Source organism: Phascolarctos cinereus, unplaced genomic scaffold (assembly GCF_003287225.1).
Source record: "Phascolarctos cinereus isolate Bilbo 61053 unplaced genomic scaffold, phaCin_HiC Scaffold_5;HRSCAF=322, whole genome shotgun sequence".
Classification (NCBI taxonomy): domain Eukaryota; kingdom Metazoa; phylum Chordata; class Mammalia; order Diprotodontia; family Phascolarctidae; genus Phascolarctos; species Phascolarctos cinereus.
The window spans coordinates 111018415-111043086 of record NW_027555958.1 but is presented as its reverse complement, the minus strand read 5'-3'; the positions used below and the strand labels follow the sequence as shown (position 1 = coordinate 111043086).

The following is a 24672-nucleotide window of genomic DNA, read 5'->3' as shown; positions in this document are numbered from 1 at the left end:
TATGGAAATACTCATTTTATTTGGTGTTTGTTAAGTTCAGAATAAAAAAAATTGATTTAAAAAATGAAAATATTTCAAAAAGAAAGGAAGGAAGGAAAGTAGGTGGTGTTGAATCTGATTTCAATCTCAATGGGCCTACGGCAGCAGCTAGTGTCTTTGTCTACCAGGTAGTGGGATAGCAGTCTTCAGTCACATAGGGTGAGCTATCACAGTTGTACTTTCCCTTGGCTGAAAAATCAGGTGGGAAATGCTGCTTTACCTCTTCTTTTCCATCTGAGGGGATGGATATTTAAGTAGAGAGTTTTCTGTTCTTTAAGTCTTCATTTGCTATTTTAATCAATCCATTTGACATAAAGTATCAATCTTTAACAATAATAATAATAATAATGATTTGCTGTCCCATTGCATCATTCTTTTTGTCTGTTATATCAGTGTTGACATGAGATGTTATTGCTTTATAGGTCATCCAGGCTGTCTTTTTTGGAATTTGTGTACTGACTGACCTTTCCAGTCTCCTGACCAGAGGGAGCAGTAACCAAGAGCAAGAAAGACAGTTAAAGAAGCTCATCTCTCTCCGTGACTGGATGTTGGCTGTGTTGGCTTTTCCAGTTGGCGTAGTAAGTGTGATAATAAGTAATTAATTTAACCATGGAAGTGATGTGTGTCTTATTTTCAGACCTCTTAGAAATAAGTTGCAATTTTTTTTTTATCGAAAGGTTTCCGTGATTGCCTCATAATGAGGGAGCTTATGATCAGTTAAAACCCGAAGCTTATGATTCTCTCCTCCCAGGCAATTCCTAGGTATTCTTAAAGCTGGTAAGACTCCCCTCCCATCCCTTATTCCACTCTCCAAACTGTGTCATTAGTTAATATCATTTTAGGCAGCGCTACTTAACAACTAGGGCTGAACTCTTTCTTTTCAGTTAGGTTCCCTTCCTAATTTAATTACCTTGGCAAGTAGGAAAGCCCTACTGTCAACACACAGAGACCATATCACCCTTTAAATGGCTTCGTCCAAGTTGCCACAAGATATTGTAAATTTCATCCTGGCTAGACCTACGCGTGGAAATAGCATTTCAAGTACACCTCAGATTGTGTTTGTGGGACTGTGTGAGTAAAAGTGTGCTAACCTCGGCCCAACTTTGTCAACCGGCATGTGGTTGCATGAGTCAAAGAAGAGCCGAAATGGCCTATGCCAGTGTCTGAAAGGACTGCATGTTGAGAGTGCCAGAAGGCTGTCCCTGAAAGCCATCCTTTGGCTCTTCTTGTACCCATCTGTCAGTTTCTAAACCAGCAGATGCCTCCTGATACTGGCATTGATTTCCTAAATGGAGGGAAAGTGAGAGTTTGGTAGGCATTCTGGCTGTCACTTGAGAGGTTCCTGCCTTTCCCATCCATTTGTCCTCTTCATTGTGGCAGAAAGCTGATGAGACAGATACTCCAGGGATTTAATTCTCTGTGAGATGAGGAATGTCAGAATTTTGTGAACTAGACCTCGCTTCCAGATCTTGAGGACAATGCCAAAGACAGATGAAACTGGGCAAGTTGGTTTGAAAATGTCCAGGCCCATCTCCACTCCTCACTCCCTCAACCTTTGTCTCTTAGTCACCAGTGGTCAGGAGAGCTAGTGGATAGAGTGCTGGGCCTGGGCTCAGGCCAATCTTCAGATCCAGCCTCAGACACTATATGACCCTGGGCAAATCACTTAACCTCAGTTTGCTTCAGTTTCCTTATCTGTAAAATGAGGATAATAATAGCAACTACCTCCTGCATGGGTGGGGACCCTGTGGCCTTAAGGCCACATGTGGCCCTGGGTCCTCAAGTGTGGCCCTTTGACTGAATCCAAACTTCATAGAACAAATCCCATTAGTAAAAGGATTTGTTCTGTAAAACTTGGACTCAGTCAAAAGGCTGCACCCAAGGACCCAGAAGGCCACATGTGGCCTTGAGGCCACAGGTTCCCCACTCCAGTCCTAGGGATGTTGTGAGGATCAAATGAGATAATAATTGTGAAGTGCTGAGCACAGGGCCTGACACTTTAGTAAGTGATATATAAGTGTTAGTTATTAATTATTATTATTATTGTTATTGTTATTATAGTGGCCTGGATGGCTATAAGAGTGTGAGTATATGGAGTCAAATGCCTTAAGTATTAGCTAAGATTTCCTCCTATGGACTTATCTTATAAATTTAAAACCAGTTCTATGAGGACAGGCTTCAAAGTTAGCTTCACCTTCAGCATGGAGAAATCACCTATCACATTAAGCAACTTAGGGTGGGAAGCTGTAAGAAAAACAAGCTATTTGAGGTGCTTGTTGTAATGTTAATTCACATATTTCAGTTCTGTACATTTACCGTGTCCTGCCTCTGCTGCTTCCTTTGTGAGTTTTTTTTTGTTTTGTTTTGATATAAGGAAATCCAGAAAAAGCATTTTATAATAAAAAGTTAGCAAAACTACCCCCCTTCCCAAGGATCACAGCCTTATTTACAAAGCTTTAATATTGGCACCAAGAATAATTATGAGTTGTGGCAGCTGTCCTTTGGTTGTCCAATGTCCCCTTTGTTTAGTCATGGTTAGGCATGAGACAGAAAATCAAAGATTCTGGCAATGTATTTGGCAACATTCTTGCCTGCCTGGCTGCCAGGTCTTGTTATGTTCAAAGGTAAGATTAAGTGACTTGTGGCTCATGATCATATAGCTAGTAAAATGAGAGAGCCAGTATTCCAATTTAACTCTTCTGATTTAGAGTGCAAATATTCCTTAAATTCATACTGTGGTGTAAGTGACATCAGGACGTTACCTGAGGACATTGTTTTGATAGGAGAGGGGTCATTAAGTGCTTGAAGCAAGGAGAATTAGGGAGGGTGGGAAAAAAAAGGAGCCAAATTCAAACTTCTCCTACTTTAAAGTTTTGTCTAGGACTAGCTATGTAGGTAATCATCAGCAAAGGGTTCATTCTAACTAACTCCTACATATCATGGGTATACACAGACTTGTTAAGATGGAGAATGGGGTGGAAAGTGAGTCTTCTCAGCTTTAAGAATACCTAGGAATTATCGTTGATCAAGTAGAATTGAGGTGATCTGTTATTAAGTATATATACTACTGAGTCCACTTCACGCCATTGTCCATCTGTTGCTAGGGATAATTAAGTAGCAGCCTCTGACCCTATTTTCTCTTAATGGGCAATCTTGCAGCTGCTACAGTAGCCATAAATTACAAATAAAGGTGCTGCCATTCACTGGTAATAGGAGTTTCTTCAGCTAGGGAGTTCCCTGTACCAATGAAATCATTGGTCCCATCCCCATCTCTGTCCTATCAACTTATATCCTACAGTATAATGTATAATATCCCCTGATTCTAAAGAGGAAGCTATTTTGGTTATGAAGTCAGTATATGAAGTATATATAAGTTAAAAGATATCGAAAAATTTATTTTAAAAATTCAGCGTGCAGTAAATTTACAGACTCATTTTATTTTAAAGGTATTCAACCAAAACATTTTTTCTGGATGACACTCCACTAAAATAAATTAAAAGTTACAGAATATAAGCCAGTTTGAAAATGTGTATTAACATGGCAGACAAAACTACAAATAGGTCAACATCAGCTCCTTTGAATGTTGTCATGAAACAAATAGAAAAACAAAACACTTGCTGAATTTACTTTGTTCATCAATAGTTGTTATATATGTCACCATTGAGTCAATGACCTTGGTTGGTTTAAAGTTAGTTTAACTTACCTGTGAACTCACACAAAAATGGATAATGGGTAGAATGTTATCATCTTGAGGGCAGGGAATGTTGTTTCACTTTTATCTTTATAGCCTCAGCTCCTAAGTATAGTGCCTTGAATATAAATATTTGCTTAATCAGTTAACAAGCGTTTATTAAGTTCTTCCTTTGTGTGCTATTCTTTCCCATGCAGGAGATTTAGAAGATAAAATGAAACAGTCCCTGCCCTCAAATAGCTTACATTCTAAAAGAGGAAACAACATGTATACATATAAGAATATACAAAGCTTGCTTTGGAAGGGAGGCACGAAACAACCTCATGGAAGAGTTAGTATTTGACCTGAGCTTTGAAGGAAGTCAGGGATGGTTGAATTGAATGATATAGAAATTTTCATCCTTTTGTTACTAGGGTTTCTGTAAACTTTAGGCCTAGGTGAAATCACATAAAATTTGCCCATTTGAAAATTTTATAAGATGCTTCTTAGTTTCTAGATAAAACGAATGCAGAAATAAAGCTTAAAATATGTCTTGATACCTATTGATAGCTGCAAAATTTGGCCAAGGTCAGTCAACTTCTTTAAAACCAATCATGGAATATACAGTCAAAGGCACAAATATGAAATGGTAAGTGGTTCAGTTTGGGACTTCTTAAACTCTTTCTACACATGACCCCATCTTGTGTTTAGGCAGCATTCTTTGGCAGTACATGGCCTGAGGGCATGCACAATGCAAAATGCACATGCTTTGTTCAAAACCAAGGCTACAGTGAAGTTGCCCCATGCAACATGGGCAAGCTCTGCCAGAAATACCTCAGATTCATTATGTGTTTTGATTTGCATTAATTTTTGGTCATTGTACTTTCAGAAACCTTTTACTGCTGCCAGATTTTTCTGCAACCCCTTACCCATAGTATAAGTGCTGCCTAGTTGACTGAGCAATCTCATTTTGGGAGGAGGGATCAAATATAACGGTTAACTTGGAAGAGGCAGGGTAATTATTTGTGACACTGAACCAAGATTCCTGTTCTAACTTTAAAAAACTCTCTATCACTTTAAATGCACATAGCCTTTTGGTCTCTTATAGTCACAGATACAGTTTAAGTATAGGCATTCAGTTCCTAATGTACAAATGAGTTCTCTTCCAAATGTTCATTTATGAACTATTTGGAATTCAAAATTATTTTTGCATGGAGACAATGCTGGTTTTTTGGTTAAGGTTTCCAGGCAAATCCATCAAAAGCTGTTTAATCTCTGTAATGTATGCCTAAACTAGTGGCATTGTGGTGTAGTGGCTAGAGAACTGATAGTGAAGCCAGAAGAATTCCCTCTTTTAACACATGATGACTGTGTGGCACTAAGTAAGTTAACTTGGGATCTAGGCAACTAAGAATAGAGTTCTTAAACTTGAGTTTGTGAACTTCTTTTTTCTTTAAATTTTTTTTATGTATGTATGTGTGTGTGTGTATTTGTGTATATGTGTATTTATGTACGTCCAGGATATTGAGGCAACTAGGTGGTGCGGTGGATAGAGAGCTGGACCTGTAATCAGGAAGCCCTGAGTTCAAATATGGCCTCGGACATAGCTGTGTGACCCTGGGCAAGCCACTTAACTTCGGTCTACTTCAGTTTCTTCATCTGTAAAAAGTAGATGATAATATTATTTAGTTCTAGGATTGTTGTGAAGATAAAATGAGATAATATTTGTAAAGTACTTTGCAAACCTTAAAACATTATTTTAGTTTACATTAAGATATTTTAGAGCCTTAGAATCAGGAAGACCTATTTTCATGAATTCAAATCTTGCCTCAGACACTTAATAGCTATGTGATCCTGGGCAAGTCACTCGACCCTGTTTGCCTCAATTCCTTATCTGTAAAATGAGCGGGAGAAGGAGATGACAATCCCAAATGAGGCCATAAAGAGTTAGACGCGACTGAAAAAACGACTGAACTGAAAATGTTTTAAGTTTTTTTATTTACTAAACTAAGCTATTTATTTAGCCTATGCTAAAATTAAGCCATTTATTTCCATATTTTCAGGGTAACAATAAAACCATAATGAACTTTTAATACCTTTTACTAATGCAAATTACAAACCCATTTGACCAAGGAATGATCACAAAAAGGCAAAAATTTCATTTAAATGGTTTTCAGGGCAATACTGCTGCTAATTAGAACCTACACTTTTATTTCAGTATATATATGCACATGTGTGTATATATATATATCCATGGTGTGGAAAACTCTTCCCACACAGGAGTTACAATCTGAAAATCTGAGCTTGATCCTGGCTCTGTCATGTACTAGTTGTGGGACATTGGACAAATCATATATAAAATGAGGGGTTAGTTTAGATGGTCTCTGAGATCCCTTCTAGCAAAGGAATTGGCATATAGTAAGCACTTAATAAATACCTCTCCCTCTCCCTTTCCCTTTCCTCTAGGTAGAAGTTAGTGAAAGTCAAGATATCTTTTTTTTTTCTTTTTCTCATCTAAATTCACAGATTCCTTGAAATTTGTTTTCAGGTCAAGAATCGATATCCTGGTGGACAAAATCCTAGAAGCTTTTTATCCATGTGTTAGATGTTAGTAAACCAGATTTGGTAATTCTAATAATTCTAACCACTGTGTCACCCACTAAAGGAATATACAGACTTCTGGTGACATCTCCCAGTGAGCGTCCTCTGGTACCTTCTACTTTTCTTCCTCTGCTAAAATTTTAATTTTTTGTTTTCGTTTTTCCTATTAAAACATGGCTAGGAATAATTATCTATTTTATAAAATGGGTAGGGATAAATACATGAATTCATTACCTTTGCTTTAGATTTCTTTCTGAATACAACAATCTTAGTTTCTTGCCTTTCAGGATTTTCTCCTGCTCCCTCTCCTCCAGGAAAGCCCTGGCTAGATAATCCAGGATTTGTATTATCTGCCCTAAAGCTCCTGGAAGTAATGAGGTTAATTGAGAGTTTACAATAATCTCTTTATGTGGACAGGAATTTCTAATTATGATTATTTGACTGGTCGACCTAGAGTTTACTTCACAAGACTCTATCCCAAGGACATTTAAAAAGAAAAGTATTCAAATTGTGTTTTCAGCATAACCTTGAAGATAGTGTTCATTGTTTGAACGAACATAACATTTAGCATTTTGATTTGCATTGTTGCATCTACCTGAAAAGTTGGCCTTGATTAGTGATGCTAATGACCAGAAACCACCCTAGCTACTAATACCTTTCAACTTGTTTTTCAGGGGTAACCCCTGGAGTGTGTCCCTTGGCATTTGATATTTGTTTCTGACTCTGTTGTCATTTTAAAGAAGTATTTTAAAATGTTCCTGTGATGTTATATGCCTCCAAGCACTGAACTTAGTTAGAAGCAAAGGAAAACCTAACAGTTTTTGTATCCTATGAGTTTATTGATAACCATGTTGCCCGGTGAGATTTTCATAGCTATTAGATTTATAGACATGGGCGTCCCCAAAACACACAAAAATGACAAAATACGTACACTCATAATCAATGATAGCAAGATAAAAGTGATTATACTCCTTTCACAGAAATAATATGTCTTCTCTTGACCTAAAGAGCCCTTTCATATATGAAGAACTAAGAACACATGTACACATTAACACACATATGCATACGTTGTTCATAAACACAAGTCTGCATGCCTGTGTCATACCATGGAGGGCACAGCATGGCTGAAGAGTGAGGCATACTACTTTGACCCATTTGAACCATGAGTCAGCCCTAGTTTGGAGGATTTTGACAACAAGAGAGTAACATTCCAGCACTTACTGAAGCAGCCAGAAGTTAAGTGACTTGTCCTGGGTCACATAGCTAGTACATGTCTATCTGGATTTGAACTCAAGTCTTTTTGACTCCAGGGTACACTATCCACTACGCCATCTAGCTGCCAATATATAACAAGTATAATAACATGTACCTGGATCAATTATTTTGAAAAGTATTATATACTTAATTGATTTCAGTTTCAAAATTCTCTCTGTTGACAACATCCAATTCTAGTTGTCTGTTTTCACAGTTATGAAATTTGAGTTCTCATAAGTTCCTAAAGATTTTATGTACTAGTCAGGGACAGAATTCATTAAAATTCATTTTTTTCACTTCATGTGGGTTAAATGTACCTGTTTCACTTAGTGCTATATAGAAATCTTATATGTTAAGTAAACAATAAGTATTTACAAAAAGTATGCTGAATAGATTTTGTTACTGTGAAGTATGGAGATCATTGCATTTGGAGTCAACCTGGGTTCAAATCATGGCTTTGCTACTCACTCCCTGTGTTATTGTGCACAAGCTGTTTATCTTCTTGGCTGGGCAAGTCACTTAACCACTGTCTGCCGTAATTTCCTCATCTGTAAAATGGGGATGATAATAGCTCTTACTTCCCAGGGTTGTTGTAAGGCTAAAATTAGGCAAAATTTATAAATTTCTGTATGAATGTTCATGATTTTTTACTATTATTATTATAGAGATAGCAAAGGGAGTAGTGATTTCAAAGAGCAAGTTTGACTTTATTAGGAACAGGTCTTGCCAGTTTAAATTTATTTCCTTTTTTGTCAGGCTTATTAAACTAGGAAACGACAATGCTATAAGTATAGTTTACCAGTTTTTGATGAAGCATTGGATAAAGTATCTCATACTATTCTTGTATGGGGAGGCATGGACTAGACAATAATATAATCCGATAGTTTTAGAACTGATTGAATGGTTGGACTCAAAGATCAATATAATCTTGGAAGAGGTTCACTGCAGTGCCCGAGGGATCTGGACTTGGCCATGTAGCCATTGATGAGATATTTTTATCAATGACTTGGATAAAGGCATAGATAGAATAGCTAACATACTGGATGACTGAGTCAGTATGCAAAAAGATTTCAATAGGCTAACCTATTGGACAAACTAATAAAATGAAATTCAGGAGGGAATAAATGTAAACTCTTTAAAGGGTTCCAAAAAATCAACAAGTTCAAGATGGGGGAGGTGTGGGCTAGTAAGCAATTTGTCTGAATAATGTCGGGGGTGGTGGTGGTGATGGTGTTTGACTGTTTTGCCAGCTCAATTTGAGTCATTCCTGTGATGTGGTAGCCTAAAAAGTTTATGTAACCATAGTTTGAATTAACAGAGATGTAGCTTCCAGGATTAAGGAAACAATAGTGACCCGGGTCAGACTAAATTGAAATTGTTGTGTTCAGTTCTGAGCACCACAGTTTATGAATATTGGTAAGTTGGAGAATGTCCTGCAGAGGGCAGCTACAATGTTGAAATACCTCTGAGTTCATGTCATATAAGGATTGGTTGGAAGAATTCAGGATGTTAAACCTAAATGTTTTTAAATAGAATAGAATAGAATAGAATAGAATAGAATAGAATAGAATAGAATAGAATAGAATAGAATAGAATAGAATAGAATAGATGATCAGGGAAGACATGATACCTCTTATGTTCGAATATTTGAAGAATTGTCATATTCAGAGGGGTTGAGCTTATTCTATTTGGGCAGAATTAATAGCAAAGAATGGGTAGAAGTTTCAAAGAGTCAAATTTAGGCTTGATGTCAAGAAAAACTTCTTAACAATTAGAGCTATCCAAAATTGGAATGAGCTGCCCAGGAGGTAGTGCTTTTGAGATCTTCAGTTAGAGATTGGTTTTCCACTTTAGGAGCTTTTATAGTGGGAATTCCTTTTGGAGTATGGCTTGAACTAGGTGGCTTTTTCAACTCTAAAATTCTGTGATTCTGTAATCCAATGAATTTGACACATCAACTAGTTTGAAATTATCCTTAGGGTAATTTTTGGTATATACATGGATTTAGAGCAGTAGTTCTTAACCTTTCTTTTGTCATGGACCCCTTTGGAAATCTGATGAAGTCTATGGACTCATTTTCAGGATAGTGTTTTTTACATAATCTGAAGTTGTTTTCAGTTTTAGAAGTCAGTGAGGATGAAGAAGTAATTTTTTTCTTGTCCAAGTTCATGGACCTCCTGAAATCTCTCCATTGGCCCCACCCCTAACCCTAGATAAGAGCCCCTGACTTAGAATCTTATATTTAAAATCTATAGAATGGGAAAAGGAAATTCAAATCTGGCCCCCTAATTTAAGAAGAATATACATATTTTGATTGTTGTATTTAAATAAGTAAATATAATAATTGATTTCAAATGGAAAACAGACAAATTAATGCATGTTTTAAATCTGTGAACAAATATTCTGTAAATATAATGAGAAAGGATGGGAATTTGATAGTATTTATGATTGTAAAAGGAAGCAGATTTGTGAAGGAAAAAAAAAGAACCACATGACTTTTTTCACCACTGAAAACTTGTGACTGACTCAAGATATATAATCACCATCTTTTATTCTTGTCTTGATTTCAGTCACACTCTCACCTGCAAAGCAGTCTTCTTTCTGCTCTTTTTCAACTGGATGCTGAATAGATCAGCATCTTCATTGCCTGCTAAACTGATTTCTTAAGCACAGGAAATAATCCTGACTTAGTATATTTGATCTATAAATGGATGTCATTGTTTTAAATTTCACTACTTCAAAGGACTGTGAAAAAGTGCTTATAGAAACATTAGATTGTTATTATAAACTATTAAATGTGATGCCTTTCTACAGTCACCAAAAGCCAGAAATTAACATCCATACAATCCAAAAGGCAGGAAGCAAAAGACATCAGATTTTGAGAGGAACGAAAGTAAAATGTAGAAGAAATAAAAACCGAGAGATTATGTAAAAAATAGATGCAGAAAGTTCTTCTTATAACTACTTTTTAGTTCTCAACATAAAAATGATTTCTGCTGTTTATCTAAGGTTCTGTTGATACCAATTTGTACTTCCCTCTCAAGAAATGGCAAGGCCAGCTATTTGAAAAAGTAGGTGTTTCCCAGAGCAAGTCAGAATTTTTATTTGACCAGCTCAGTGGCATAATGCTAATTTGTGGATTCCTAAGCAAAGCTTTAGAAAGAGATAATTAGTTTAGTCCTCCAACCCAAGCTTTCTCACCATATTCTCAAAGATACACATTTAACAGGTCTCTCAGCATTACAGGGGATATGTGAATGATAACTATGCTTATTATACCAACTATACATGTCATTTCCCAGAGTTTATATTCTCTTAGACTAGGAATACTTAATCATTTTTGTGTGTTATAGACTCTTCTGGCAGTCTGGTTAAGTTTATGGACTCCTCAGAATAATGTTTCTAAATTTTTAAAAGAAAATATATAGGATTAAGAAGAAATAATATTGAAATAACTGTATAATTTTTCCCATCCTTGTTAAAGGACTCTTTGAAATCTTTCTTGATCATTGTTCAGTCATTTCAGTTAAGTCTGACTCTTTGTGATTCCATTTAGGGTTTTCTTGGGAAAGATACTGCAGTGGTTTACCATTTCCTTTTCCAGCTCCTTTTATAAATGAGGAAACTGAGGCAAACACAGTTAAGTGACTTGCCCAGAGTCTCACAGTTAATATCTGAGGCTGGATTTGAACTCAGGAAGATGTCTTCCCAACTCTAAGCCCAGCACTTCATCTACTGCACCACCATTCTACTAGGTTGAAAACTCCTGCTGTACATGAAAAAGGTGATAAAAGATTTTTAAAAGAACAGTGTAGATGTTCTTTCCCTGTGATCTATACCAAACAAGATCATTTGTAGTTCATTCAACAAGCATTTGTCAGGCATCAACAATGTGCTAGTCACTGGGCTTGCAAACACACACACACACACACACACACACACAAGTTCACTTATGTTCTGTGGGATTCATCATCAGGAAAATACAAAAACAGAGAGGATTGATACCACTGACACAAATAGTTTGATGTTCATTATAAAATAGAGATAAAAGCTTTCCTCCAAAAATATCAATACATATGTATCCCACTATTGAGGACCGACAAAGAAACTGAGTGCTGATATTAAGTCTTTAAAAAAAGAAAAGAAATCCAATTAGCCCCAGACTGACTCCCATTAGACAACAGTCTCTTCTACCTACTCTTGTCTTCTCTTTCCCTTCTCTACCTCCACTGCCTATTGTCCTTTTCCAGGTTGAAAAGAAAACAATGTCTTCCTGTGTGGCTCTATGTGATAGTAAAATATTCTGGTTTTGTTGGTGGTTTTAGAAGAAATACATTGTATCTATTACCTAGTTTAAATGTGGATCAAAGTTTGCCATCTTAGTTGGCCAGAATCCAAACTTAACATATTTCCCCCCCACCAAGAAACCATGTCCCTGGACTCCATCCGTGGACAGTTTCTGAACTTGTTGTTGTTTCTGAGAATTGACCATGCTTGTCATTGGCTTATTCTATGGCAGGTAGTCAGCATTGGCAAGATACAGAATACTCTCATTCATCATCTTTGTTTTCTTCCAAGCATATCAAATGCAAAAATCAAGACACAAATCTGACTTGAGGAGATGAGAGAGACCTGACGTAGACTGTCTAGCTATTCTGACTTACTCTCTTCCCAGTATCTTGGAAGAACAGGTTTTTAAAGGGCCTTCCGAAATGTTTCTTTTCTTGTGCAAAAAGTTCCTTCGCTCTGTATCTCTTGGCCCTTAAAATGGTTTGTAGATGTGGGCACGTTTTTCCATGTACCTGAGAAGTTAGGTTTGATAGAAATTGTAATGAATGAAAAAGTTTATATTAAGCACTTAGGTGCAAAAAACAATGTGATAAGCTTTGAGGACACAGATAGAAGAGCAACTGAGTCTTTGTTCTCAGAAAACGCATATTCAAATAAAGGAAAACAATACATGTAGGAAGAGACTTCTGCAAACCAGGTGGAAAGGCCCTATGGTCCTTGGGTGCAGTGGCAAAGCAGATGGTAATGCATTTTCTTTAATGTCATTTCTGCTGATAAAACCATATCTCTTTCTAATGTTGAATCATTTGACAATGCCAAAGTCATTGGTGTCAAGAACTTTCATTCATGGATCTTCAGTAGCAGTGATGGAAGACGAGGCAGGGGCTTCAGTACCAGCAGAAGTTGCCAGGTCACATCTCCCCAAGAAGCAGTGAGGTGGTGTACAGCGTGCTAGACTTGAGGTCAGACAGAACTGAGTTCAAATATTACCCCAGACTTGATGAGAGTTTCCATATGTAAAGTAGAACAGAAAAAGAAACTGCCCATCTGTAGTACATACAGCCGGCCTCTCCTTCCAAGTGTATAATAAATCCAACAGGTTGCTTTCAAAGCTGTCCTGCTTGTCTGTTTCCTACTGACCTTCCTTCTGTTCTATGCACTTTAAAAAATGCTTAAATGACCTTCTTTTCTTACTTTTTTTTAAAACTTGGTCACTATCAGTAACCTTTCTTCTCCCCTGAAATCCTTCCTTCCAAAAAAAATGGAAAGAAAAACACACCCTTGTATCAAATATGCAGTCAAGCAAAACAAATGCCTACATTAGCCATGTCCAAAATGACACTATATCGGTGGATAGTGTTTTAAAACAAAAACTACCTCATTCTGCACCTTGATTTCATTACCTCCCTGGCAGAAGGTGAATAATATGTTTGATTATGGTCCTCTGGAGTCACCATTAGCCATTGATCGGAATTCCTAAGTGTGTTTCAAAGTTGTTTTTCTTAATGTAGTTGTTGTTTAAATTGTTCTGGTTCTGCTCTCACTTCATCTGTATCAGTTCATACAAGTCTTCTCAGGTTCATGTGAAGTCATCCCTCTCTTCATTTCTTACAGTACGATAAACATTCAATTATATTTACATACTATAATTTGTTTATCCATTCCCCAATTGAAGGATACCCCCTTAGTTTCCAGTTCTTATACACTGGGGAAAAAAAGGGCTCCAAATCTTTTTGTACAAGTGGTCCTTTTCCTCTTTATTTGATCTTTTTGGTCAATAAGCTTAGTAGTGGTATCATGCAGTCAAAGGCTATGAACAGTTAGTTTAGTGAATTCGGTAGGGCATAGTTCCGAATTACTTTTCAGAATAGCTGGACAATTCACTAAAATTTCACTTTTAATCTGAATATTCAGAAAACCACCCAAGAAAAATCCTCTTAGGAAGTTCCAGAGATGATAAAACAGTATATACTATATTAAAGATCATTTGTGATTCACAAAAATACAGGCTTCTTGGGCTTTCTGATTCCCTTCTTTTACCCCCACACCAAAAGCTGAATAATAATAACCCAAGGGCAAATGAAATATACTTGGGTGCCTCTATGACAAATCAACCCTAACTTTACTTTCTTTTACTAACATATTGCATATTGTGTATATCCAGCTGCTCAAATAAAGCATGAGCTGACTTAAGACTTTCATTTAGGAGCCTATAAAAAATATAAAATATTTATATAAAAAATAAATATGGGGTTTTGAGCAAAGCCTGGAACTGTAAATGAATGCTTTATCCTTTTTTCCCCTATGGGTCCATAGCCATCAGATTTTTTTTTCCCCAGCTAAAATCCTAGGGATCAAAACTTCTTGCTTATTCCTTTGCTCAGAAATTTTCCTCACAGCTGAAGGTTCGATGAGTTGGTACAAATCTTCAATATTTCTTGCTAAGCAAGCTTAGCTTTGTATGCAAAAAAGAAAAGAAAAGAATAATAATAGCCTCATTCTTTTCCCCTGCCCTTTCTCCTCATTTCAGTAATTGTGTACAGAATTGAGCCATCATGCATTAACATGATAAACTTGTTCTTGATATGTGAACACAAGGTCTTATCATAAAGAGGATTAACTACTTTTGTCAGGTGATTACTAAACTTACCAACATTCTTCAGTTCAGTGTTTCCCCAGCTCATTTAACCAGGAAACCTTTTGGGGTCTGAAATATTTTGACAAATAGTACAGATTTGGGCCTAGGGCTTTGGGAGTATGGAATACCTTTGAGATAAAGGAGGGGAATGAAAAGTGTTGGAACAAGATACAGAATTAAACCCATTTTCATCCTGGAAAAATGCCACCCAATATTTGTGATAGTTGTATAATTTCATGTTTAATATTTTAGGAGAGACAATTTTCCTAACATTAACGTTTTCTCGTTGAACCTTTTTCATTCTATACAGAGTGCCCAGGGCTCTTTGGCCACAGTTTGGAAAATATTGCCTCAGTTAATAGTCTCTGTGCTTTTAGAAAGGTATTATGTAAAGTCAAAGACTATGGGGGTTTTTTGTTTGTTTGTTTGTTTGTTTGTTTGTTTCGCCAAGGAGCAGAGGCCAATACATTAGGTAGAGTCAGCAATGTCTTAATTAAGCAGAGCAGAGCCACCCAATGAAGGATTTTATGAAACTAGTTTGTGGTCAATTTATTCTGTTCTATCAAAGGGAAACTTTCCAGGCAAATTGGTTAATCAGACAAAATAGTCTATTGTCCTGTCTCTCACCCTAAGATTTGGGGACCTCAGAATTGACCACTGGAGGCTTTCCGTAAAGGAATTGCATTTAGTTGACAGCCATTTTCTGCCCAGAGATTATGTATAGAATAGTGCACAAGTTATTCTTCTAACCATAGTTCAGAAGGGGGAAAAGTCTTTCAAAATGCCTTTTGGCAAGAAGGACTTAAAAAAGTTTTAGTCCTCTAGTAAATTTTGACTCTGATGCCTTATAATGGGTTAGAGGTGGCCTTGTCTTTTCCGGGGCTGTGCTAGCATCCTGCAAGCCATGACAAGTCCTGCCAAGCCAGAAAAACTTCATGCATGGATGTGGTGATGGACAAACCCATATATGTATGCCTTATGTATCCAAGGACCATCTAATTTTGCTCTGAGAGGCCCATTTCAAGAAAGTGGGCTAATAAATAGCTCATGAGTAAGTAAGCAAGCAAGCAAATAAATAGATATAAATATATAGATGATGAGGTGGGGTTTTTGGCCAGTGAAATTGAAGAAGATAGTCTAATGAAATATGGAGGATTAAAAGGAAGGAGGACCTATGGATTCTTAAAGTATTGAATTAATACAGCCTCTACCAGGAATCAGTTGCAAGGATTCAAATGGTTATGGATTTCACAGAGGCATGGGCAGTAAGAAAAGAATTCTTGATGCCAGGCAACTCTCCTACTTATATCTTCTTATCTCATCTTTATCTGGAAGAATGGAGCTTAATGTAAATCAAAGCCTGAAACTGAATGTATGATCCATCCATCATTGGTTTTATAGAGTCCTGATAAGTGATTGCATTGATCAGAATTCCCAAATTATTCACACTTGTCTCCTTTTATAGTGTTATAGTCATTTATAGTATTTATATGTAAATATAGTATATACAGTATAGTCATTATAGTATTTATAGTATTATAGTTATTGTACAAATAGTTCTTCTGTTTCCATTCGCTTTGTATCTTCATTCAAATCTTCACAGGTTTAGATCATCATTTCTTAGGTGGAAATAATATTCAGTTATATTCATATACTACAATTTGTTTATCTCTTGGTATCCACTTTTCCCCAGTTCTTTGCTGTAACAAAAAATGTTACTATCTCTTTTATTATACGCATAAGTAGGTCTCTTCCCAATTTCTTTCATATCTTTGGGGGTAGAGACCCAGTAGTGGAATCACTGGGCTAAAGCGTCTGCAGTAATAATTTGGGAGGTATAGTCCCAAATTGCTTTCCAAAATGGTTTGGACCAATTCTTAGCTTTACCTCCAATGAAGAATGCCTAACCATGCCTGATTTCCCACAGCCCCTCCAAAAATGTTTTTTTCCTGTTTTGTCATATTTGTCAATCTAATCGGCATGAAATGGAAACTTAGAATTGTTTTAATTTGCCATTCTCCTATTATTAATGATCTGGAATATTCTTCCTATGGCTATTGATATTTTGGATTTCTTTCTTGTAATATCTACTGGCTGTATGATTCTAGGAGAGTCACATGACTTCTCACTGATCTAGACCAGCACTTCTTAAACTGTGACTCTAATTTAGCAGTAGTAAAAGGTTTCTGAACACACAACAGCCAAAAATTAATTCAGAATCAAAAATTGATATCAAAATCAAAAATCAAAATGAATCCAAGGTGTTTCTGGCAGTGCTTACCCATGTTGTATTGGGCAGATTTACTACAGCCTTGGTTCTGAACCCAAAGTATGCTCGCTGCTCACTGTGCACGCCCTCGGGCCATGCGGCACCAACAAATGCTGCCGAACCATGAAAAGGAGTCACTGGTGAAAAAAGTTTAAGCAGTCCTGAATTGTAGGCCACTCTTCAAAACTGTAAGCAGACAGAGAAGGTGCCAACTTGCATTAATAGATTTTTTCCTTTTACTAATATAGTCATAGGTCCATTCTCTCTCCTCTACTATAAGTAAACAATTTGCCTAATTTCAGACCCACAGAATTATAAGACTCATTAGTTTTATATAAATTTTAAAGACTTGAACTTTAGGAATCTTTAGAGTGGAGAATATGTTTTCTGTTGACAACACCTGCTGGTGAAGCTTAATATTGCAACTCACCTATAGAAAACCCGGTAAATATAAATACCTGAACAAACAAAAAAAGCAAGGTTTTAAGGGAGACAGATGTGGTACTTGGGGATCTTACAGTCAAAATTGGAAGGTAGGATATGTAGAGAAGAAAAGCAAGATTTTAGAATCATGAAAATGCTATTTAAGTTCTCTTTAAAAACAAAACAACTGAATCACTGAAAGGGGCATGACAACTCTTTGTGCTAGGGAGCCACAATTTCTTGTAAACCATCTTGACTCCAGCAAAGATGTTCAGCTCTGTTTGTTTTTCATGAAACGTTATCTGAAATTCATTTTACAGAAATTCACAACCACTGGCTTTGCTGGAATGTTGCCTAAAATGAGGGATGCTCTTAGCCTAGCTCAACATCTCAAATAGTACACTAATTGAAAAAAAAATCTATTGTCTTATTTTTTTTTCTTTTGGCATCCTTCAAATTGTTTACCTGTCTTAACATTCCAAGAGTATTCTTTAGTGGTGATAGCATTATATTGTTGTGCCAGTTCACTGGTTTGTGTTGTTACTTTTTGTTAATTCATTTGCCCATGGTTGCAGTTCTTAGGAAGCAGTAGGTGTAGAAAGAGTACTACACTTGGAGCCAAGAGATCTGGGTTTGAGTGCCACCTCTACTGATAATTTGTTGTGACCTCAGGCAAATCACTTCATTTTCTGGGTCTGAGTTTCTTCTTTAAAATTAATTATTTTGGGAGGCAATGTGGTATAGAGGAAGGGAAGTCAGAGGATTGGGTTCTTGGTTACCTTTCTACCTGTATAAGCTTGTGGTAGGGGGTTAACTTCCCTGGCCTTCAGTTTACTTATCTGTCAAACAAGGGGTTGGACTATATAGCCTCCCAGCTCTGACTCTATGACCAATCAACAGTATGTATTTTTTTACTATTCATGTCGTGCTTTAATATTTGCAAAGTGCTTTACAATTATTACCTCATTTTGTCCTCACAACAACCCTGTGGTTAGGTGCTATAATTATTCTCATTTTACCAGTGAGGAAACAGAGGCAGTCAGGGGTTAAGTGACTTGCCCAAGGTCACACAGCTAGTAAATGTGTAAGGTTGAATTTGGACTAGTCTTTCTTACTCCAGGTCCAGTGCTTCATCTGCTGCACACCCTGTAAGTTCATACTTTTTAAGCTGTAAGAGAACCTAAGGGCCTTCTGGTCCAATCCATTCATTTTACACATTTTGAAAGCAAGGCCCATATGGATTAAGTGATTTACCCAAGGTCATGCAATCAACAACACTTATTATGAATTAGTTCTGATCCTTGACAAGTCAATGTCTAACCAGCTCTGAAATTGTTTAAATCTGGCTAATTTCATTCAGGACCTATATCATGCTGATTTTCAAGGTTGTTTCAGTATCTAATGGTTAACCTATGACTGTCTTTTGGAGGAAATTACTTATCTGTTTCCCATTGTATACCTCATGTCACACCTTCCTCCTGTTGAATCAGCCTTTTATCATAATTAGACTTTATCTTTACTTTATATTCTCTAGGAAATTGTGGAGCAAAATTTGTCTAGGTTAGCCAAAACCATGGATATAGTTAAAGGGGGGAAAAAATGGAGTTTCCATTACATTCACTGCTCATCTAACTATTGTTGTGTTTCTTATTAGGGTCTTTGATTGTCCTTCTTTCCACTTGTGTTACTTGCTTTAGCCTTTTGTTGTTTTCCATCCAAGTCATAATTGATTCACCCTCAGAGTATAAGTGAAGTATTGATATTGGATATTCTTTGTTCTTAGAGTGTTTATAGTTAAACTGAGGGTGTGGTACCCATCAATTGGGGAAAAAAGCTGAATAAGTTATGATATATGAAGGTGATAGAATGCTATTATGCTGTAGGAAATTACAAAGAAGACGGTTTCAGAGGAACCTAGGAAAACTTGTATGAACTGATGCATAGTAAAGTAAGCAGAATCAGGAGAACAATTTATACGAAGACAACAATATCATAAAGACAGATAACTTTGACAGGCTTTCAGTAGTGTCCAACTAACTCTTCATGACTCCATTTGGGATTTTCTTCACAAAGGTACTGGAATGGTTTGCCATTTCCTTCTCTAGCTCATTTTACAGATGAGGAAACTGAGGCACACAGGGTTAAGTGACTTGTCCTGGGTTACACAGCTAGTAAGTATCTGAGACTGGATTTGAAGTCTGGAAGATGAGTCTTCTTGACTATAGACATGGCACTCAATCCACTGTGCCACCTAACTGCCCATTGACAGACTTAGGAACTCTAACACAATAACCAACACAATTCCAGAAGATTCCAGATGTAACATGCTGCCCACTTCCTCTGAGAGAGATAATGGACTCAGATTGCAGATTGAGACATATGTTTTTCAACATGGCCCATACAGGAGCTTGTTTTTCTTGACTATACATGATTTCAATAGGGATTTTGTTTTTCTTGCCTTTCTCAGTGTGCAGGGAGGGAGAGGTGAAATGGGAGCAAGATAAGCACATCTTCATTTGAAAATCATTTTAGTTTAAAAAATCACTTTATAGGTGATTTTGAACGGGCAAACTCCAGCCCACCTCCCAAACAAGAGAAGGAGGTGGTTTCTTGGCTTTCAGATGGCAATGCTGCTGGCACCGGCCCGTGCTGAGTAATGTTACAGTGCTTATTTTGCTCAACTGTTTCATCTCCTGACACAGCGCCCGGGGCCCACTTAGAAATGGGAATGCCCACTTGCCTGAAGTGGGATGTGAAAAGGATTGAGAATGTGTCAGGTTGACTGTTACAGAAGTAAGGCCCAATCACCCTAACACACACATCCCCCATCTCCTTCTCCCCCTGCTTCACCACAGATGTGTGCACATGCTCCCTTTTCCAGTTTAATTCTCTTGAATGTTAGTCACGTTCCGAGTGAGCACATGGACTGTTCCCAAGAGGAGCTGCTACAGGAACAGCCTTAAGTACCTCTGGGTGAGTGAGAAGGGCAGCAAGAAGAAGCAATACAAATGGCCCCAACCCCTGCCCTTTAATTGGCTTCTTAAAACATAATGTTTTCAATTCTTTCCTGGATTCATAGTAAGTCTTTATTCCATTGGGTCTAGCATTCAACACCAGGACTAACTATACCACTCTCAGACATAATAATCTATTCTAAAGGTGCTACTCATGTCTTGTTATAGGGCTTGTTATTGTCTGAGAGCAGAAGAGGAGGAGGGAACACCTGGACCTTATTTAGTACTATTATAAATCTCAGCGTTGTATCAAAACAATGGTCTTTGATGAGGTACTGTTGTGTGTCTCTTTTTGGTCTCTTAGAATATAGACTCCTTCAAGGAACTGACAGCACTTACTAGCATTAATAAGGATTAACTGACTATCATTACAAAGTTGGGGAGGAGGGAGAGTGGCCAATTATTTTACAATTTAGATACTGAAATAAAAGTGGGAAGTGATAAAGGGAGAATCTGGGGAGGATAGAAACTGATAGCAAGGCAGCTAATGTGGGTAGTAGCAATTTATCCATCAAAATAGAGGGATCTTTCTGAAGGTGCCAAATATGAAAAGCAGGCTTTTTGGTAGGGGGGTAAAAGAAGATTAAGTCACATCTCCCCTGAAGCACATCAGTTACAAGGAAAAGGCATTGCATCAGGATGCCAAAAAATAAACCCCTTTTCTCCTCATTTTAATGTTTCTTTGTTTAATCTACCATCTGAAAACCTTTTTGGAAGCAGGTAAGGTATTAATCCTTCATAAATAAACTAATATATAAATAAAATAGTCTAGACAATGCATTTTCTGTCCTCCCTTGATTCATAAGAAATGCTTCTCATCTCTCACCTCATGACCTCTGCTCCCCATTCTTTTTAGGTAGCTTAAAAATAACTGGGATTGGTACAGAGCTTAATGTTTACAAAGCACTTTACCTACATGGCCTCACTTGATCCTCACAACAACTTTGTGAAATAGGTTGTTATTATAGGTATTAATATTATTATTATTCATTTAGTGTTCATTAGTATTAGTATTATTCATTTAGTATTCATTAGTGTTATTCATTATTCATCTTACAATGAAGAAACTGAGTTTCAGAGAGGTTAAATGTTTTGTCCAGAGTCACACAGACTTAAGTGTCAGGTGCTGGATTTGAATCTACATCTTCTCCATGCCACCTTCAGTGCTCTCTCCCTTGGGCCATTTTACCTCAGAATTAGTTGGGTTCTCAAGCCTTTAAGATTAGACGATTCAGGCCATGATAGAGCACCACTGGAGTCAGGAGAACCTGAGTTCAAATCCGGCCTCAGACACTTGCCACTTACTAACTGTGTGACCCTGGCAGTCACTTAACCCTGATTGCCTTCCTCCCCTCAACCCAAAAAAAAAAAAAAGATGATTCAGAAATTAGCTGCCTCAGTTTCAACATTGGGAGGTACCTTAGATTGGGGGCAGTCCTATGTGTGTATACATATATATGTGTATATATGTATACAATACACTATTACATATATAATGTATATGTATATGTAACATACATATATATAGATATAGATATATATACACCCACATATATACGCATGTACATAAATAATGTGTATTCTGGAATCTATAATTTCTTATCTTGCCCATCTTAGCTCTCACAGGTTTTCCATGTGTAGAGAAATAGATATTGCAGTTGGAAATATTCCCCAGTTTTATACAACAGAAATAGGACCAACATGGGAAGAATTGACCTTGAGTAAGGGTACAAAAAGATCAGGAGCCAAAGTAACAAAGCCAAAAATACAGTTTAAATTTTGTCCCCATAGGCATCAAGCCTGACAGTTGGCATCGCATGAACTCTGTGAGTATTTCAGATAAAGAAGAGAAATCGTTTTCTTTTCTCATTTTAAAAAAAAATTTCTTCAGGCAGACCAGTAGGCTTCAGTTTAAGCATACCTGTGATTTGAATTTTACATTAGAACTTTAGCTGTTCTAGAACTTTGGGCTTCAGAGACACAATACTATTAAGTCTACCCTTTCCTTCTTATCTCTCTAAATGACATTTACTGATTTAAACTGTAGATAGTGCAGTTTTCTTTAGCCTTTTTAATGGCAAAAATCTCTTCTCTCTCCCCCTTCCCTCCTTCTCTTTCCTCTTTTCCCTTTCCCCTCTCCCGTCCTTTCTCTTTCCTCTTTTCTTCTTCTTTCTCCCTTTTCCCTCTTTCCCTTCAATTCTCTTTCTCCTTTTTCTCTACCCCTCTTTCCCTCTTTCTTTTTTCTCCATCTCTCTCTGTGTGCATCTATCTCTGTCTCTATCTCTGTTTCTCTTGTCTCTCCCTCTTTTTCTCTTCTTCCTTCCCTCCTCTCATTTCCCCCCCTTTTTCTCTTCTCCCTTTCTCATCCTTCTTCTCCCTTACCTTCTTCCCTTCCACCCTAACCCTAGATGGGGGTAGTAACAAAGCTGCTTTTGGGGGGGAATCCACAGCTAGTTTGCATCAATCTTTTAGGTTCATATCTTATTGATCACATTAAAATTCAAATGGCATGTCCATAAATGAGATTTCCTGCCAAAAGAGAAATGGTGAATTTAGCCTTCCTGTAGTATTCTGTGGTCTCAGAGATTCAGATGGGTTTTCAGTAGACACAGCATTTCATCTAGGGAGCCTCAATAGCCCAAGAATGACTGTGCTTTTTCTTTCACTGACCCTTCAAGTACAGTATACCACTCTGGCTACTGAGAGGGAACAGGTGCATGATAAGAACTGGATGGCCATCCCCTCTTGGCAGACACAAGGGACTTCTTTACAAAGTAGTGTACTCTTTCAAAATCACTCAGCCTGTCCAACACAACTTATTTTTGTCACATACCCATCCATGCCCTCATAATAGGGTTCAAATTTATTTTGAGTAAGGACCATTCCATCAAGAGGACAAGCATATAGGAGGGCCAAGAGCTATGTACTATGTGTTTATCGAGGGAACAATTTAGTCACCAGGGTTATTTGGTAGCTGTGTCTCCTGACAGTTTAGTGTTATGGTTCAGATGGTGGGACCTTGCTTTCTTGACAGTCGTCTTCATTTTTACCAGTCTTTAATATTTCTAAAACAATTTATGCCTCCATTTATGCTGGCAATTCACTTATCTAATAAGTTGATGTAAATGTCACTGTTAAATCCTGACCCTACACATAGTAAGCACTCAAAATTATGATGATGGTGATGTCACTAATTATTCTCAGCTTTTAGTTTAAAAGCATTACTATTATTGGACAGAATTGTCCAACTCCACAGCAAATTGGACCTACCTAATTGACAAAAACATATGTGACCCTTATAATTTATAATGGAGCCATACATGGTGATGAGCACCTGTAACCCTTGCTTGTGATGAGGATGAGGTTGAGGGATCACTTGAACTGAGGATAGTTGCTAAGTCCAACACCAATATGGTGAGCTTCAGACAATGGAGACCCTCTAGGTTGCTTAAGGAGGAGCAAACAAACATAGGACAGAAATATTAGATTGAAATTCCCATGCTGATCAGTGAGATAGGGAGACCCAGTCTCAAAATACTACAACAACTACTACTACTGCTAGTACTACTGTTACTAGTATTACTACTACTACTACTACTACTACTACTTCATAGTGGAAAAGCCAAAGCCACATGTCTTGACTATATCGCAGATAACAGGGCCTCCCTATATATTCCTAGCTATAGGTATATACATATATATATATGTATATATATGTGTATATATGTGTATATATATGTATATATATGTATATATGTGTATATATATATATCTATATCTATCTATCTATCTCTTAAGGAATCCCCTTGATTATGTAGGAATGCAAATTTAAATGGGCACACACAACCAATTCAGTATTTCATTATCTGGTTAGTTCTGCAAACAATTAGAATAACAAAATAATGCCACTTCAGTATTCATCAACCCTCTATCAATAATACAACCCTCCATTCTTCCTCTCTGCCTTTTACCCTATTTGCCGTCCTAGGTACCAATGCTATCATCTCCTATGTTCTCTTCCCTATTGAATTCACTTCTATTAGTCTGTAGGCCTGTTCTGACCCTGTCTACCCCTCTAGTAACTCCTTCCACAGAACTCCATTATATCCTAGGCAAACTTCCCCACATCTTCCATCATCTTTAGAAGTACTCCTTTCCACTTTAACGGAAATCTGGCTTTTTCCTAACAGTATCACTTCCCTCACAACACATCTCCAATGAATGTCTCTCCTAATTGCTCAGCTCATGGGATGAAGAGGAAAGACAGATATACTTCTTAATCCTCATTGCATTTTCCAGATTGTAACATCACTCAACTGCCTATTCTGAAACTCCTCAACTCCCACCCTGTAACCTGCTACCCATACCTTCCAAAATGATTTCACTACCTGAATTATCATCTTCCTTCCATCTTGTGCACTTTTATTACCCTCATTGTATTTAGCATCCATCCTGATTGTCCTTCTTATACCTC

General features: G+C 37.2%; 1 protein-coding gene across 4 annotated transcripts in view; it reads left to right on the top strand.

Annotated features, from left to right (window-relative positions):
• The window catches only part of AIG1 (androgen induced 1), a 349985-nt gene that overhangs the window by 102329 nt on the left and 222984 nt on the right, over positions 1-24672 (top strand). For all 4 annotated transcript variants that reach the window (XM_020972493.2, XM_020972491.2, XM_078155100.1 and 1 more), the window contains one exon: positions 462-617. In XM_020972493.2, the coding sequence (XP_020828152.1) occupies positions 462-617 (156 nt within the window). The remainder of the gene's footprint in view (positions 1-461; positions 618-24672) is intronic.